This window comes from Medicago sativa, chromosome 7 (genome assembly GCF_051527215.1).
Source record: "Medicago sativa cultivar Bolivia chromosome 7, Bolivia_mono, whole genome shotgun sequence".
In the NCBI taxonomy this organism is placed as follows: Eukaryota; Viridiplantae; Streptophyta; class Magnoliopsida; order Fabales; family Fabaceae; genus Medicago; species Medicago sativa.
The window spans coordinates 53,353,213-53,373,194 of NC_140755.1; the positions used below are offsets into that span (position 1 = coordinate 53,353,213).

A 19,982-nucleotide genomic window follows, 5' to 3' on the forward strand; every position below is an offset into this window, starting at 1 on the left:
TGTTGCATCAAATATTGCCGCCCCAATCAGCATCTGTTTATGCTTGAAGGGTGAGTGCAGTAGTTTTCTTGAGCAACCAATGTTGATCCCTTTGTAGAAAAGTTTCATGATCAACCAGAATATCATGAAGTTCATCAAATGCAATGGCATTCTCACGTGTTCTAAGGGCTGCAGCGATCTCTTTGAACTCGGACCCAAGGCCATTGAGAGCATGAATCACGAGATCATCATCATCAATAGGCTTGCTGATGATTGCAAGTTCATCAGAAATTGCTTTGAAAGCTTGGAGGTATTCAGAGACAGATTTGGAACCTTTAGAGGTTCGAGTTAACCGCTCTTTAAGATGCATGATGCGAGCTCTTGTTTTGCTTGCAAACATTTTGTTAAGGATATCCCAGGCATCCTTTGAATTTTTGACATTACCAAGCATGGTAATGATTGAGGCCTCAACAGAGGATAAAATAGCATGGAGAATGAGCTTATCTTGTCTCCTCCAATAGTTGTAGTCTGCATGTTTTTCAGCAGGTTCTGGTTTTGTTCCGTCAACAAAACCAAAGAGATCATAACCGATCAATAGAGCATTGAATTGCACCATCCATGAGGGAAAGTTTGTGCTATTTAGTTTGATGGTGGACTGAACATTCAGTATGAGGACAGTTTTGGTGTTTGATTCACCAATGGATAGTGAATGAGCAGACATGGTGGTGGATGAATTTTGGATCGAGATGCTGTTAAGCAACAGAACTTGATACCATATAAGAACAGTGGTTTATATTATTTTTGTATGAAATACAATTGTGAGAATGTTCTCTACTAATAGATAGAGAGTGAAACGAGTGCATTCATGCAATATGCTACAATCAGGGAAATACATAATACTACATAAATACATATAATACAATTACTATAATTACATGATTTGTTTTGTTGTCCTCATTGACTTTTGAGCTGTAACAGTTCCATGGTTTGATTTGCTGTGGCATGACTTTTGCTCCTCATTAATTCTATATTATTTCATATTAATTCTCCTATAAAAACTTTCCAACAACAATAAATCAAAAACCAAAATGAACATACAATTTATGAGTAATGCTAAAGCATGTCAAGGCTTTGATTATAAGCTTTATTTCATTCTTTAAAACATACTCTTAGTTCCTTTTGGCATTTGATTTTTTTCATCAAGTTGGACTTTGATTCTGTGAGAATTTAATTAGAGCATTTTTATCTCAATTTAAAAGGTTAAATAAAACAAAAGTATGATTTTTCTTGTCGTTAATCATATCTGAATAAATTTACCAAGACATGCAGAAAAACATCTGTACATCCAATACTTCCTTCAAAAAAGAAATCTGTACATCCAATACTTGAGTATATCTGGAGAATCAGTTCTTAAGTAGTAAGTCCTGTTATTAATATTAATATGAATATTGCTAAGTATGCTCACACACTTTTTACACATTCAAGGAAGAATTAATGAAACACTAAGCAAGATTCGGTAGTTAAATTCTAATCAATTTGCATAAAGTCGAAATCAATTGAAACTCAACCCTGATGCTTTTGTTAATAAGTAACTTTTTTTTTCTTTTTTGAGAGAAAACAAACTTATAACATTTCATTAATCAAAGTGTTTACAGTACAATCTGGTATTTCAAATAGAACTTGGAGACTAGTTGACAATAAGGCCACCTTAGCTAATTTATGAGCAACCTCATTTGCTTGTCTCCATACAAACTCAACAGTCGAGTTTTCATAATAATGCCTAAAGAGAGTTTTACAATTTTGGATAATGATACCAAATTCAGTAACATCATGTCGAGAAGATAAAAAACTATTCACCACTCTCTTCGCATCCATCTCAAAGTCAATAGGTCCCAAGTTGAGCTCATGCACCTACTCTAGTGCCGAAATCAACCCAAGAGCTTCTCCAATATGAACTTCACATATGGGACTAAACCAATCAGTTTTGGCAGGGACAAAAGCACCATGTTCATCTCTAATACACATACCTAACCCAACCTTGTTCAGGTGCTTCGAAAAAGATGCATTAATATTGCATTTGTATCTACCTGCGTTTGGTTTTGTCCAACAAATATTACCATGTTGCTGCCGAGGCACAAAATCTATTTGCTGCAGATTTCTAGCCAATTTCCACTCATGCAAGCTGTCTTTCGCACGAGAAAGAACAAAGGCGTTTGCATCTGTAACCTTATTCCACACCTTATTGTTCCTTTGCTTCCAAATGCTCCAAAGAATGCAACAAAAGGTTGCTGCATCTTCAGCTTCCAACAACTGCAGAATTTTAAAAACAATTGTTTTGCTGTCATAGTCTTGGCTTAAAATAGCAGAAATGGAAGAATATCCTTCCCACATACTCCAAACAGAACAGCTACTTGGGCAATGAAAAAAGAGGTGAAGAGTATCCTCTTCTTCTGAGTTACACAATGAACAAACAGTATCACAATTAACCCCTTTGTCTCGTAGTCGCATTCGAGTTGGAATACAGTTCCTACAAATTCTCCAAATAAAGTTTTTAACTCGCGGCGGCATTTTTAGTCTCCAAATTATATCCCAAGAGCCGGAAATCTTAAAATGAGATACATCGAAAATTTCCTGCATACACATACGATATGCACTCCTAACCGAGTATTCACCATCTCTTTCCTTCTTCCAAATTATATCCCAAGTAACTATATTTGTATTCTTGTTTCTTTTAGAGTCAAAAAATAAAAGAACTAAAAGAACTATATTTGTATTCTTTTGCATATGGAAAAAATCTGGTTGGTAGGGGATAAATCACCTTGTGTGCCTTACAGGGTTCCTCGGTTGTTGGGAGGAGACAAAATCACCTCATATGCCTCAGTGGTTCCCCGACGGAGATTAGTGACGGTTAAGTACAGTGGAAACCTCATACCAATACCGTTGTAACAAAAAAGAAAAGGGATAAGAACACTTGATCTTAGCCAAATGTTTGAGAAAAGTATCATTAGTTTAGTGGCTCATTGTTGGTTTTATATCTAAAAGTTACTTTGTTTCTTTCCTGATTTGCCAATGTGGAACTCATGCTGCAGCTTGTAACTTAATCTTCCCTTTTGGCTTTTGTTTTGTCTCTAAGTTGGACTTTAATTCCGTGACAATTTAATTAGAGCATTTTATCTCTATTTAAAAGGATAAATAAATAAATAAAAGTATGATTTTTCTGGTCGTAAATCATATCTGAATAAATTTACCAAGTTATGCAGAAAAACATATGTACTTCCAAAACTTTTAAGTATAAAAATTGCTAAGTTTGGTCAGTTTGTATAATAAATCCATAATTTTCCTACCTGCAATGCAAGTATGCTCACAGGCTTTTTACTCATTCAAGGAAGAACGCAATACTAAGCAAGAATCGGTAATAACTCGGAAAAAGAACTTGTGTTAAATTATAATCGATATGCATAAAGTTGAAATCGATTGAAACTCAACCTTGATGCTTTTGTTATTAAGTAATTATATTTGTATTCCTGTTTCTTTTATAGTCAAAAACTAAAACAGTTCTTGCTTGTTTTTCTTGAAAAAAATACAACGAGTAAACTTGTGCTCTATTCAATGTTTTCAGAAAGTATAAACAATCACTCATAAAATCATATTTCACAAGGGTGATTTGTTTCACATCATGTACATTGCAGAGTACATGACCATATAACAATTGTTACTAGCGAGTGAATTTTCAGAATAAATAACTTATTCATCAATAAAGTAAATTTTTCTAATATGAACAGTTATAAAACTATGAAGATAAAGAACTAATATAAAAATTGTCAAACAAAATATATTTTAGATAGTATACGAATATGAAATAGGACGTAATTTACCCCATTTATATATTAAAATATAAAAATGGGCTGTGTAGAAAACATATTTAAGATACTAAGGAAATTCAACAATCACCCATCAAGAGGATTGACCAGCTTCCCAACAAAGAGTATGGTTCCACTAAAATCTTCTCTGATCAGAAATAAAAAAGGGTGGTCAGCTACAAAGTCGATTGGAGGTACCGGAGGGGGTCTATACGGAGCACACCCGGCTACCATGCTACGGGCTGTCACTGCTGCAGCTTTCGTACCTTTTTCATTTACTTCAATGAAACACTTCTGAAATATGTTGGAAACATAAAGTTCTTGACTTATAGGAGAGTCCACCATTTTTGTCAAACCTAATTTCTTTAGCAACTCAGAAGCTTCGATCTCAAAAGAAATATTGAATCTTGGAATTCTGAACTTGCCTACTTCCACTTCTTCACGGGGAAGATTCTGTTCCAAGAACTCAGAATCAGAAGCTACCTTATCAATCAAAGCTGACAACCCATCTTTTTCGTCAGGAAGAAAAATGTAAATAGAGAATACACGCCCATCTTTTCCTTGTTTATAAGGAAGACCAAGGACTTTGAAATCATCAAAAGAACTGATAAACTGATCATTCTTGCTGGTCATAAAGGGAACCTTTACTGACTTGCCATTGAGAAGGTCAAAATCATAGTCCTTCGTTTTTGAAGTATTAAATTGTTGTTTCCACACTCCTTTGAAGTATAGAGCATTAGCAAAGATGAGGCTGGTTAAGCTGTGAACTGACCCGTTTGGAAGAAGATTTTTAATAAGCCCTTTTGTCTCCTTTTCAGCCCATAAATTCACTTCTTCTCTCACTTCATCAGCCTTCATATCAATATCAAACCATGTTAAAATAAATCATTTGAATTTTTTCATGAGCATTATAAGTGAAGAATTAAACATTTTGTTGATATTATTGCACATATGGAGACAGCCTATCCAGCTAATTGGCAAGACATTAGGTAATCTTGAGTGCTAGAAAGTTTGAAGATGAGTTTGTATTCAAAATGAGTCAAAGGTTTGATGTCACAAAAAATGGTTATACGAATAATGCGTTTTGTTGACAGTAGCAAGTTTCAATGATCAAAATAAAAACAAATTCATAATACTAAAGTCACTTCTTCGTGTGTGCTACTTACAGTTTTCAAACAAGTGGTAAAACACTCAAAAGTCACATTATTAATTGGTTTTGTCTAATGTGCACAAGATAGCCATGCACTATGCACAAGTTTGTTTTTCACAATTGGATCAATAAGTCTTCTCATATCTTATTTTATCCAATAGTGAGATTTATTGATCCAACAATGAAAAGTAACTTGTACATCATGCGGACCTTATGTCGTATGCAAAATGAAAGCATGGAAAGGGTGTAGTCTGTACCTGCGATCTTTCTGGTATATAGATTTATTAAAATTAAATTTCTCTGTTTGGAAACAAATTAATATACAAGTGATCTAGCAATTTGTAAAAGAGAAACATGAGTTGATTGTAAAGGCACACTTGTATGTAATTGTATAATTGAATGAGACAAGAATGAAGATTGATAGTTAGGTCACTTTCTACCCTAACTCTTTAACCAATTAATCAAGAAATTGAGAAAGAGGATTAAAATCTTAAACACAAAGTTCGTAAGTTAGTAACATAGTTAGGTTGAGGGTCGAAGCTCTCATTAGATTTAACATAATGGATCATCCTATCATGGTCTGTTCAAAAACAATAGCTCAATCTGACTATTCATCGATGATTTGTGTGTCAGTTTGTAGACTAAACAGTTGTGTTCGTCCACGCAAAAAAAAATATCGACACTAAACCTCAAACCCTAATTTGTGAGTTGTTTATGAACAAATAAAAGCATGAGTACCTTGTTGACGAAATCAACTGCATCAAAAGCAGCTTTGAAATCAGTAGTCATAAGTTGTTTGAAGGAAGGTTGAAGAGGAAGTGATTGTTCAACCCACACACCATGGACGTAAGACAAGCAAGGTCCACCGGCGGGAGCGCCATCGGAGAGCACAGAAGAAACAACCTGAGAGCATAAGGATTTGAGATCATCGGTGGATTCAGACTGGAGGAAGGAGAGAAGCTGTTGCTGTGTGGGACCCTCGGAGCCGGCAGCGACCATACTGAGCACGGTGTTAAGCGATAATGGTGAAAACACAACGTTCTTTTCATTGAGTTTTTGATCGGATAACAAGTGTTTGGTGATGTTCAGAGAAACGTTGGTAAGGTTGGTGAGTGATTTTTCGATGAGATTCTTCTTTGTTCTTTTTCTTTTTTGAGGAGGCATTGTTCTTCTTCTTCTTCGAATTCTAAGACGTTTTTGACTAAGTAGATTAGGGTTTAGGACTTTGAGAGGTGGCACGTTCAATTTATAAGGATTTGTTTGGATTTGGATCCATTCTCACTTTAGACAAGAGGCCTGATCTCACAATTTTTTGTTGGCCCAATTCACTTCATGATAAAGAATAGTCGTAAATTAGTCTCTAACATTTTATATATATGTACATGTTAAATTGTAAGGGATCAAATTAGGTCTTTATTCTTCAATTTATAATTTGTTGCAATATTATTTTAATTTATATCATCTATACTATATCTATATCTATACTACATATAAAGAAAACAACCTCTATTAGCTCTTTTGGGCTGGATTTTTCTTTCAAAAAATGCTCTCAATTTTCAAAACAAATAACACATGTAACAAATAGATAAGAATAAATTTAAATATTAAAATAAAAGTGTGACAAATCCAATTTTTTCCTTTATCACTTAAAAAATTAAAATTGTAACAAACTAGATGAGTGTATTTAAACTTAATTTTTCATTATCCCAATTATACCCTTAAACAACAATTTTTTCTATAATAAATATTGTTGTTGGTGTCATTAAAAAAATAAGAATTTAGATTATATTTTTTTGTTATATTGTTGGTTTCATTGAAATAGATAATCATGGTTAGTTTTATTTGTTATAATTTGAAAGCAAAAAAATTTTATATTTTTACTTTTAATCAAAATTAAAATTTCATAAAAAACACCGTTCGTAATTTATAAACGTTAGCGCAATAAAAAGAACGGAAAGACGGGCACGTGAGTGCTCGTCTTTTCGCTACTAACCTTTTTTTATCCAAAAACAAAATAAAAACTAATCGACCCTTTTTTTCCTCAAACATAAAAAATAATTTAATGATATATTGCTAAAAGATTAGTAATAACTAATTGAAGCTTCTTTTCCTAAAAAACAAATAAACAAATTGGAGTCTTTTAGGCATAAAATAAGATCGTATATGTAAACTTTGTTGAAAGTATTATGTGCAGTTTGTTGAGATATTTCTGCTACATAAAATATTAGAAATTCAATAAAAATTTAAAGAAAATATTGAGTGGATAAGATCAAAATATTGTTGAGATATTTATGTTAAATAAAATAATGGTTTTTTTTTTGAGAGAAAATAAAATAATGGTTTTTAAAAATAGAAAAATAATAAAAATATTGAGAATGAATGTGGAAGTGACATGTAGCATAAAAAATCTTACTTTATATATATACTATTGATACTATTGATTTGGTTTTGGAATATATGGAACAGAAATAAAACTACTAGAAATAAAATTAAAACTATCCTAGATTCTAGCCTAAAATAAACAGAAATATATATTTGTTATTATAAAATAAGATATATGCAAACAAAATATAACTAACATAAAAATATGAAACAAAATTAAAACCACGTGTCAACAATCTATTGGGTCGGACGGTCCGACAGAAAAGGCGAATCGAACCGGAGAATTTCGCTAATAAGATTATAGACAAATTATGCTAAGTAAACTATGCGGCTAGCATCAACTCAACCTAGTTAATAGAAATCAACTAAGTTATGACAGAATACCTAGCTTCTGTACTCATTTGGTATGTATGGAGCACACTACAGTAAAATTTGTACATATATACAAATCAATTTGGTCAATTATGATCAATTAGTTGTTAACTCAGATCAATAGCATTAAAGGGAAAATGTTTCTTGTTTATATTTCTCTGTATACAGCAGAGCCCTCTATTGGGTATATATACATGAATGTAATAAATAGCATTTAACCTATACATGTTGACTAAAAACTATATATGACAAGAAAATAAAATAGCCTATGAATCAGGGATTAACACTGATGTGTATCTCCTAAATAATGACTAATTATATAGGAGACAACTCATGCCAACACTCCCCCTCAAGTTGGTGAGTAGATATTTCTAATACCCAACTTGTCTAGTGAGTTGTGAAAGACTTTACTTGAGACAGCTTTTGTTATCATATCTGCTAATTGATCTTCAGATCTCACAAATGGAAATTTGATGATCTTTTCCTCAAGATTTTGTTTGATAAAATGTCTATCCACCTCAATATGCTTAGTACGATCATGTTGAACAGGATTATGCGAGATTTCAACTGCTGCCTTGTTATCACAGAACAGTTTCATCTCCATTTTTGGTTCAACACCAATCTCAGTCAACAACCTTTTTAACCATAACAATTCACAAAGGCCCTTAGACATTCCTCGGAACTCTGCTTCTACACTAGATAGAGCCACAACCTTTTGCTTTTTACTTCTCCATGTAACTAGATTACCCCCAACAAAGGTGAAGTACCCGGATGTGAATTTTCTGTCAGACAGACTACCCGCCCAATCTGCATCTGTATACCCTTCCACATTTAGATGATTATTCTTGCAAAACATAAGTCCTCTGCCAGGAGCAAATTTTAAATAACAGAGTATCCTAATCACCACATCCATATGAACTTCACTTGGATTCTGCATATATTGACTTACAACGCTTACTGCATATGCTATATCAGGACGAGTGTGCGACAAATAAATTAATTTTCCTACCAACTTCTGGTATTGTTCTTTATTTGTTGGTGCTGAGTCACTCTTTCCTCCTAATTTTTGGTTTTGGATAGTTGGTGTATCAACTGGCTTACAATCAAGCATTCCAACTTCAAATAATAAATCCAATACATATTTCCTTTGAGAAATGAATATACCTTCATTTGATCTGGCTACTTCTATTCTAAGAAAGTATTTTAGCCCTCCAAGGTTTTTCATTTCGAATTCAGTTCCAAGTTGTCTTTGAATTTTGGTGATTGTAACACCCTATTTCTATTAAGCGGTAAAACGCGCGAATACATCAGAAATATTCTAGAAATAGATGCTACGTCTCCGAATAACCACAATTCATACATGCATAAGGATCATGTTATACCACATAGCAGCGGAACAATATATAATTCATAAACACTCTAGATCTCCAAACTAAATACAAATGTATCAACCAAATCTCAAATAACAGAATATCTCAACAACTCCAAAATACAAAGTCAAATAAACAACATGCAAAGACTATCCTAGATCAGAGCCCTAATCTAGACACTTGCATGAAAAAGAGGAACTCCACTCCTCGGCATCAACAAGCAACAACTAAGCATCCTGCACTCCATCTACCCGTCCATACGGAAAGGTAGGTGGTAAACCACTGAGGGTTAGCATTACATCATCATAATCCACTTAAAATTAACAAGAAACTTTGAGAATGAAAGATACATTTAAGAACGATGAATAACAAACTACACACGTATTCACAATTATTCTTAACATTCACATCATTCAATATCAACATCTCAAATTCATATCCACAAGTGTATCATACACACATCACAAGATCAACCATCTTAATCAACAATTAACAAATTCAATCATCATTCGCAACTCAAATGTATTTCAATTCACCAACAAGTATGCAATGACTCTAGACTCATCTAGATGCATGTGGTACCAATTCTCCTCAAGGTCGTCACCCATGATGCAACAAAAACATCATTATCAACGGCTATAGTCAACGGCAATATGGATATAACATCCGACACGACATATGATGCATGAATATATGACTCAATTCACTATGCATATGTTCACAACAATTCAACGGCTATAATCAACGGCTATAAGTCAACGGCTATAATCATCATCCAACTATATCAGATAGTTCATATCTCCACATAGTTCCTTACATTCCAAATAAAAGAACAATCACAACATATGATCACAAACTTCATATTCATCACTTAACAACCATTCATACATCATCTCATAATCATATCAATCTAATCATAGAGGGTTCATAAGCAATTGGCCCTCAATGATCATTTTCAATCAAGTTCGTCTCATAAATCACAATATTGAAAATAATTGAGCACCTAAGCCAAAACCAAGTAAACAAGCTCAATAGCCTATGCCTTGTATGCTCACAGTCCACATGTGTGTGCAGTAGAGGATACGTAAGCATTTCATCGGCCAAATCCGACGAATTCATAAAAATCACAAGGTTCGTCTCACTTTATCACTTTTCAAGAAATTTTCCATTTCCAATCAAAACAAGTCCAAACTTAATGGAACCATTCACAACCATTTTTAGAAGTCATATAAACATCATACATACTTAACCCTACTTCATTCTTTTGAGAAAACAAGTTTTCAGAAAAATCAGCGTTCTTGAACATTCCTTGAACAATCAACAAAAAGCTTGATTAAATCCAAGGAGTCAAGTTCAACTCAATTCTTTTGATGTTTCCATAGGTTTAGAAAGTCTAGAAAATAGTGAAAACATCGAAAGAATCAGTTTTGGAAGTCCGGAATTGGCCCCAAAGCACCCCAGCACAACACAACAAGGCAAGCACCCATGAGGGGCTGCCAAGCCACGCCCAGGCATGGCTTCCTGCGCCCAGGCGCAGATGGGCAGCAGCCAGTGTGCTGAGCTGCGGTTCTGTGCAGTCCCGGTTTTCCGGTTTCGCCATTTCGTTCATAAAATCTCGACCGTTAACCCAAATTCAATTCCGTTTTCGCCTATATTCTCCTAACACTTAGCTCTATCATAATGTATAGAAAAATTCAAGTTTCAACCATCCCAAAAATCATTTTCCATAACCTCACATCACACTCATTTTTCAAAACGGTTAACGCTCAATTTCATATGAAAATCCCGATTTCTCCCAAACCATTCCTCATTACCAAACAACAACCAAAAACAGAAAATCATTATACCATAACTCATCATAATCAACTTGTTTCATTCATTAAAAATCATTGACACTACAATTCAACTTAATCTCATCAAAATTCACCAATTCATCAATTTCCACAACTTTCAACAACAACAACACAATCATCACCAATTCACCATTTTAATGATACCCATTGCATCAATCCAACAACAACATATGTCAAGATAACAACAACAACATTTGAACATAAATTCATGCACAATTCAACACTACAACTTCAATTCTCATCAAACTTGCTCAAGAACACAAAGCACCAACAACTATGCATTTAAACATGTTAATTCACATACTAACATACGATTATCATGTAAATCATGTTCTCAAACATAACAACAACAATCATGCACGAATTTTACAACAATTAGATTCGATTCATCAATTTCACCAAAATGGGTAAGAAAGAAAAAGTTATGAATTATGGTTGAATTCTAACCCTCTTACCTCTAGCACCAAGATTCTCTAACCCAAGCCTCAATTTAGCTCCTAGATGATGAATCCCTCTTCTAGCTCTAGCCTTCCTCTTCAATCTCTTCAAGCCCTTTCTTCTCTCTATCTCTATCTCTTCTCTCAAATGAAATGAAATGATAAAATGTTTGTAAAACCTAGTTTCACCAACAACTAGAGTTTTATATACTAGCTCTACTCAATTGGGCTTATCTCTTAAACCTTAATGGGCCTAACTCATTTCTATTCCAACACCCAAATGTCACTACTCACTTAATGGTAAATTATAACACTAACGGTCACTTAATGATAATTTAAATAATTACTACACCCTCTCTAGTAACTTGGTAAAATAATACTCCTACTAAACATTAAAAATAATACTCGTTCAAAATTACAAAATTACCCCTACTCTCAAAATGACCAAACTACCCCTAAGTCCAAAATGACTAAAATACCCTTCTAACACCGAATTCTACAAATCCCAACCAAAAATAAACACAGATGCAAATAATCACATAAGAGCACATATAACAAACACAAATAAATAATTAAAATAAGAACTAGCGAAAATCGGGCTGTTACAACTCTCCCCCACTAAAAAGAATTTTCGCCCTCGAAAATTACCTGAAGGAAACAACTCCGGATACGAAACCTTCATCCTACTCTCCGATTCCCAAGTGGCACTCTCACCCGTCGGTCCAACCCAAATCACTTTAACCAAAACGATCTCCTTGCCACGCAAACGCTTCACTTCACGATCCTCAATCCTAACTGGCCAAGTCTCAACAGTCAAATTATACCTTACTTCCAAATCATGCACTTGGATCACATGAGACGCATCATACACATACTTCCTCAACTGAGACACATGAAACACATCATGAAGATTCGACAAAGATGGTGGTAACGCAATCCGATACGCTACAACCCCAACCTTCTCAATAATCTCAAAAGGTCCAACAAAACGAGGAGTTAACTTCCGACACTTCAAAGCACGTCCAACACCGGTTACAGGATTCACTCTCAAAAACACATGATGACCAACCTGAAACTCAAGGTCTTTCCTCCTCTTATCATGATAACTCTTCTGCCTACTCTGAGACGCTTTCATCTTCTCTTGGATCATCTTAACCTTTTCCGTAGTCTCTTGCACAACATCCGGCCCTAACAAAGCACCCTCTCCCGACTCATACCAACACAAAGGAGTTCTACACCTCCGACCATACAAAGCCTCAAACGGTGCCATTCCAATACTAGAATGAAAACTGTTGTTGTAAGTAAACTCAATCAACGGTAAACATTCAACCCAACTGACACCTTGCTCCAAAACACAAGCCCTCAACAAATCTTCCAAACTCTGAATAGTCCTCTCCGTCTGACCATCAGTCTGGGGATGATAAGCGGAACTCAACCTCAACTTAGTCCCCAAAGCAACTTGCAAACTCTCCCAAAACTTAGAAGTAAACCTCGGATCCCGATCCGACACAATACTAGAAGGAATACCATGCAATCTAACAATCTGCTCAATGTAGATCTCAGCCAACTTCGCCACAGACATACCGGTCTTAATAGGAACAAAATGTGCCGACTTCGTCAACCGATCAACAATCACCCAAATTGAATCAAAACCCTTAACAGTCTTCGGCAACGCTCCCACAAAGTCCATTGATATACTATCCCACTTCCACTCTGGCACAAACAACGGTTGCATCAAACCTGACGGTCTCTGATGTTCAATCTTGGACTTCTGACAAACCAAACAAGCATACACAAACTGTGCGATCTCCTTCTTCATTCCAGGCCACCAAAACAACCTCTTCAAGTCCTGATACATCTTAGTCGCTCCTGGATGAATACTCAAACTACTCCTGTGACCTTCTTCCAAAATCTGCCTCTTAAGCTCAAGAACACTTGGTACACAGACACGGTCACGAAACATCAAAACACCGTTCTCATCCAACCTGAAATCTCCACCCTTACCTTGGTTAACCAACACTACTCGATCTACGAGTTCCAAATCTCCCTTCTGACCATTCTTGATCTCCTCCAAAATATTACTTGTCAGCTTCAACATTCCCAACCTCACACCATCCGGTGTCAACTCACTAACCAAACTCAAATCTCGAAACTGTTCAATCAACTCTAACTCTTTTACCATCAAAGCAGACATATGCAACGACTTCCTACTCAACGCATCAGCAACAACATTGGCCTTTCCAGGGTGATAACTCAGCTGAAAATCAAAATCCTTAAGATACTCCAACCACCTTCTCTGCCTCATATTCAACTCTTTCTGGTCAAACAAGTACTTCAAACTCTTATGATCACTGAACACTTCAAACTTAGAACCATACAAATAATGCCTCCAAATCTTCAACACATACACCACAGCTGCTAATTCCAAATCGTGAGTCGGATAATTCTTCTCATGCACTTTCAACTGCCTCGAAGCATAAGCCACGACCTGAAGATTCTGCATAAGCACACCACCAAGACCCATCTTAGAAGCATCACAATACACAACAAACGATTCCTTCAGATTCGGCAAAATCAACACTGGAGCTGAAGTCAATCTCTTTTTTAATTCTTGGAAACTCTTCTCACACTTAGCATCCCAAACATACGCTTGCCCTTTCCGAGTCAACTGCGTCAATGGCAACGCCAACTTAGAGAATCCCTCAATGAACCTCCGATAATAACCTGTCAACCCAAGAAAGCTTCTAACTTCAAAAACAGACTTAGGTGATTCCCACTGCAACATTGCATTAACCTTCGACGGATCCACGACAATACCACCTTTAGAAATCACATGACCAAGGAAACTCACTTCCCGCAACCAAAACTCACACTTCGACAACTTAGCAAACAACTTCTTCTCCTTCAAGACACCTAACACAATCTTCAAATGCTCGGCTTGTTATTCTTCTGACTTAGAATACACCAAAATATCATCGATAAACACCACCACAAAACGGTCCAGAAAAGGATGAAATATTCTATTCATATACTCCATGAAGACACCTGGCGCATTAGACACTCCAAATGGCATCACGGAATACTCATAGTGTCCGTACCTCGTTCTGAACGCAGTTTTGGATATATCTTCCGCCTTTACTCTAATCTGATAATATCCTGATCTCAAGTCAATCTTGCTGAACACCTTCGCGCCAACCAACTGATCCATCAAATCATCAATCCTCGGAAGCGGATACCGATTCTTGATTGTCACCTTGTTCAACTGCCGATAATCCACACACAATCTCATGCTTCCATCTTTCTTCTTAACCAACAATACAGGAGCACCCCATTGAGAAACACTCGGTCTGATAAACTGTTTCTCAAGCAACTCTTCCAATTGCTTCTTCAATTCACCCAACTCTGACGCAGACATCCGATAAGGCGCAATCGAGATAAGACTCGTTCCCGGAACCAAATCAATTGAAAACTCAACTTCCCTCTCCGGCGGTATCTCGGTAATGTTGTCTGGAAAAACTTTTGGAAATTCTTGCACTATCGGCAAATCACCAACTCCTTTCTCACTACTTTCCTTCAAGGAAGCAAACATCATGAACACACTAGCTTCACCATCCAAGGACTTCTTCACTTGCTCCGCGGTCAAGAACTTCCCACCTTCCTCAGCCACCGGCTTAGAAAACGTTACACTCTTGGTCAAACAATTAATGTTAACACCAAAAGTCAACATCCAATCCATACCAAAGACCACGTCCATATGCTTCAACGGAAGACACACAAGGTCCAACTGAAAATCAAAGGAACCTTAACACAAACCACAACCAACTGAGCCTCGACAGCCAAAGATATCTTCCCTTCCCAGACTAACACACCTGAAGCAACCTGCTACTCCCCCACTACGCTCAAACCCGTCTAAAAGAACGGAACAACACAACAAGTACCGACATTACTCCCGTACATGTCGCATACAACAGGAAATTCAAATAATACTAGTCCGGACAAGACCGACCAACCAGGCTCTAATACCAACTTGTAACACCCTATTTCTATTAAGCGGTAAAACACGCGAATACATCAGAAATATTCTAGAAATAGATGCTACGTCTCCGAATAACCACAATTCATACATGCATAAGGATCATGTTATACCACAAAGCAGCGGAACAATATATAATTCATAAACACTCTGGATCTCCAAACTAAATACAAATGTATCATCCAAATCTCAAATAACAGAATATCTCAACAACTCCAAAATACAAAGTCAAATAAACAACATGCAAAGACTATCCTAGATCAGAGCCCTAATCTAGACACTTGCATGAAAAAGAGGAACTCCACTCCTCGGCATCAACAAGCAACAACTAAGCATCCTGCACTCCATCTACCCGTCCATACGGAAAGGTAGGTGGTAAACCACTGAGGGTTAGCATTACATCATCATAATCCACTTAAAATTAACAAGAAACTTTGAGAATGAAAGATACATTTAAGAACGATGAATAACAAACTACACACGTATTCACAAGTATTCTTAACATTCACATCATTCAATATCAACATCTCAAATTCATATCCACAAGTGTATCATACACACATCACAAGATCAACCATCTTAATCAACAATTAACAAATTCAATCATCATTCGCAACTCAAATGTATTTCAATTCACCAACAAGTATGCAATGACTCTAGACTCATCTAGATGCATGTGGTACCAATTCTCCTCAAGGTCGTCACCCATGATGCAACAAAAACATCATTATCAACGGCTATAGTCAACGGCAATATGGATATAACATCCGACACGACATATGATGCATGAACATATGACTCAATTCACTATGCATATGTTCACAACAATTCAACGGCTATAATCAACGGCTATAAGTCAACGGCTATAATCATCATCCAACTATATCATATAGTTCATATCTCCACATAGTTCCTTACATTCCAAATAAAAGAACAATCACAAAATATGATCACAAACTTCATATTCATCACTTAACAACCATTCATACATCATCTCATAATCATATCAATCTAATCATAGAGGGTTCATAAGCAATTGGCCCTCAATGATCATTTTCAATCAAGTTCGTCTCATAAATCACAATATTGAAAATAATTGAGCACCTAAGCCAAAACCAAGTAAACAAGCTCAATAGCCTATGCCTTGTATGCTCACAGTCCACATGTGTGTGCAGTAGAGGATACGTAAGCATTTCATCGGCCAAATCCGACGAATTCATAAAAATCACAAGGTTCGTCTCACTTTATCACTTTTCAAGAAATTTTCCATTTCCAATCAAAACAAGTCCAAACTTAATGGAACCATTCACAACCATTTTTAGAAGTCATATAAACATCATACATACTTAACCCTACTTCATTCTTTTGAGAAAACAAGTTTTCAGAAAAATCAGCGTTCTTGAACATTCCTTGAACAATCAACAAAAAGCTTGATTAAATCCAAAGAGTCAAGTTCAACTCAATTCTTTTGATGTTTCCATAGGTTTAGAAAGTCTAGAAAATAGTGAAAACATCGAAAGAATCAGTTTTGGAAGTCCGGAATTGGCCCCAAAGCACCCCAGCACAACACAACAAGGCAAGCACCCATGAGGGGCTGCCAAGCCACGCCCAGGCATGGCTTCCTGCGCCCAGGCGCAGATGGGCAGCAGCCAGTGTGCTGAGCTGCGGTTCTGTGCAGTCCCGGTTTTCCGGTTTCGCCATTTCGTTCATAAAATCTCGACCGTTAACCCAAATTCAATTCCGTTTTCGCCTATATTCTCCTAACACTTAGCTCTATCATAATGTATAGAAAAATTCAAGTTTCAACCATCCCAAAAATCATTTTCCATAACCTCACATCACACTCATTTTTCAAAACGGTTAACGCTCAATTTCATATGAAAATCCCGATTTCTCCCAAACCATTCCTCATTACCAAACAACAACCAAAAACAGAAAATCATTATACCATAACTCATCATAATCAACTTGTTTCATTCATTAAAAATCATTGACACTACAATTCAACTTAATCTCATCAAAATTCACCAATTCATCAATTTCCACAACTTTCAACAACAACAACACAATCATCACCAATTCACCATTTTAATGATACCCATTGCATCAATCCAACAACAACATATGTCAAGATAACAACAACAACATTTGAACATAAATTCATGCACAATTCAACACTACAACTTCAATTCTCATCAAACTTGCACAAGAACACAAAGCACCAACAACTATGCATTTAAACATGTTAATTCACATACTAACATACGATTATCATGTAAATCATGTTCTCAAACATAACAACAACAATCATGCACGAATTTTACAACAATTAGATTCGATTCATCAATTTCACAAAAATGGGTAAGAAAGAAAAAGTTATGAATTATGGTTGAATTCTAACCCTCTTACCTCTAGCACCAAGATTCTCTAACCCAAGCCTCAATTTAGCTCCTAGATGATGAATCCCTCTTCTAGCTCTAGCCTTCCTCTTCAATCTCTTCAAGCCCTTTCTTCTCTCTATCTCTATCTCTTCTCTCAAATGAAATGAAATGGTAAAATGTTTGTAAAACCTAGTTTCACCAACAACTAGAGTTTTATATACTAGCTCTACTCAATTGGGCTTATCTCTTAAACCTTAATGGGCCTAACTCATTTCTATTCTAACACCCAAATGTCACTACTCACTTAATGGTAAATTATAACACTAACGGTCACTTAATGATAATTTAAATAATTACTACACCCTCTCTAGTAACTTGGTAAAATAATACTCCTACTAAACATTAAAAATAATCCTCGTTCAAAATTACAAAATTATCCCTACTCTCAAAATGACCAAACTACCCCTAAGTCCAAAATGACTAAAATACCCTTCTAACACCGAATTCTACAAATCCCAACCAAAAATACACACAGATGCAAATAATCACATAAGAGCACATATAACAAACACAAATAAATAATTAAAATAAAAACTAGCGAAAATCGGGCTGTTACAGTGATCTCCTCTGTATCATCACCATTAATAATCATATCATCAACATAGATTATTAACACAGTTACCTTTCCTTTTTGATGCTTCAAGAAAAGTGTATGATCAGAATTGCTTTGTTGGAACCCATATTTTTTCATAGCCAAGCTAAACCGACCAAACCAAGCACGTGGTGATTGTTTCAATCCATATAGAGCCCGTTGCAGCCTGCATACAGTCCTATCACTAGATGGCACGATATAGCCAGGTGGAATGTCCATATACACTTCTTCCTCAAGGTCACCATGAAGAAAAGCGTTCTTCACATCGAATTGGTGTAATGGCCAATCTAAATTTGCAGCAAGGGACAACAAAACTCTAATTGTATTTAACTTTGCTACTGGTGAGAAAGTCTCTTGATAGTCTACACCATAAGTTTGTGTATATCCTTTGGCCACCAATATTGCCTTGTACCTCTCTACAGACCCATCTACCTTGTACTTCACATAAAACACCCACTTGCAACCTACAGTTTTTTTTCATTAAGTAACTGGACTATGTTCCATGTGTTATTCTTTAGTAATGCTTCCATCTCTTCTTGAATTGCTTGAGACCAGTTTAGATCAGATAATGCCTCATGCACTCCAACTGGAATATGACAAGAAGACAGCTTGTGTGCAAAGGCCTTTAGAGGTTTAGAGAGCCTCTCCGTGGTAACATAATTAGCAATTGGATACTTACGACCCTTCTCTCCAATGTCTGGTGAATACCGATCAGGGGGTTTACCCCTATTACACCTGTATGGTAACTGATAACTAGTAGTAGCAGTATCTAGATTATTATCACCAGCTAGTTTAGTAGGACTTACCTCATGGACATCCTCGAGAGTGTCATTGCTGCGTGCGCACGAGAGAGGGGTATTGCTAACACATCTTCCATCAACAGCTCCATTATTCACATCGTTAACATCATGACCAGCCACATCAATTATATCATTTTGATCTATGAAAGCTACATCGTTATCCTTGGTTACATCCACCAAGGCATCATGCTCAATATTATTTGCACCATCACTACCACTTTCATTAGTACTAGCATCATTCATCAATGTAGTGTGATCAACATCCTTAGTTTCTTGACAATCCCACCACTTCAGGACTTCACTCCCTATCTCCTCCTGAAGATGAGAAGTGATGGGTAAGGAAGAGTAGTAATATTCAGATTCTAGGAAAGTTGCATCCATCGTGGTGTAATAGCGTTTGGTGGTTGGGTCATAGCAGCGATAGCCTTTTGTGTTAGTGGCATATCCCAAAAACATACACCTTACGGCACACGGGTCAAGTTTGGTTCTTTGGTGTTTATGTAAATGGACAAACACAGCACATCCAAACACTCGAGGAGGAATGAGAGAGCTAGAAGGCAATGTAAAGTGGTTTGCTAAAGATTGTAAAGGAGTTTTAAACTCCAATACCTTGGATGGCATTCTATTTATGAGATGAATTGATGTGTTAATTGCATCTACCCAATGTTTGTTGGGTACTTTGGTTCCAATCAGCAAGGCTCTGGCAGTCTCTA

General features: G+C 36.1%; 2 protein-coding genes and 2 long non-coding RNA genes across 4 annotated transcripts; all 4 read right to left on the reverse strand.

Annotated features, from left to right (window-relative positions):
* Positions 1–1,890: 1,890 nt before the first annotated feature.
* Positions 1,891–2,547, reverse strand: LOC146906751 (uncharacterized). The gene has a single exon (XM_085728948.1). It carries the CDS (start codon positions 2,545–2,547, stop codon positions 1,891–1,893), a length of 657 nt encoding a protein of 218 aa, XP_085585074.1.
* A 1,250-nt stretch (positions 2,548–3,797) lies between these two features.
* LOC146906752 (serpin-ZX-like) lies at positions 3,798–6,184 on the reverse strand. Its single transcript, XM_085724814.1, has 2 exons — positions 5,728–6,184; positions 3,798–4,691 (listed from the first exon to the last, which is right to left on the reverse strand). The coding sequence occupies exons 1-2, from the start codon at positions 6,151–6,153 to the stop codon at positions 3,927–3,929; spliced, it is 1,191 nt and encodes a 396-aa protein (XP_085580940.1). The 5' UTR covers positions 6,154–6,184; the 3' UTR covers positions 3,798–3,926.
* Positions 6,185–9,046: 2,862 nt separating this feature from the next.
* Positions 9,047–11,563, reverse strand: LOC146906753 (uncharacterized). Its single transcript, XR_015018219.1, has 2 exons — positions 11,422–11,563; positions 9,047–9,360 (listed from the first exon to the last, which is right to left on the reverse strand). It is a non-coding gene; the product is annotated as an uncharacterized LOC146906753 (long non-coding RNA).
* A 3,992-nt stretch (positions 11,564–15,555) lies between these two features.
* LOC146906754 (uncharacterized) lies at positions 15,556–17,987 on the reverse strand. Its single transcript, XR_015018482.1, has 2 exons — positions 17,846–17,987; positions 15,556–15,784 (listed from the first exon to the last, which is right to left on the reverse strand). It is a non-coding gene; the product is annotated as an uncharacterized LOC146906754 (long non-coding RNA).
* Between the last annotated feature and the right edge of the window lie 1,995 nt (positions 17,988–19,982).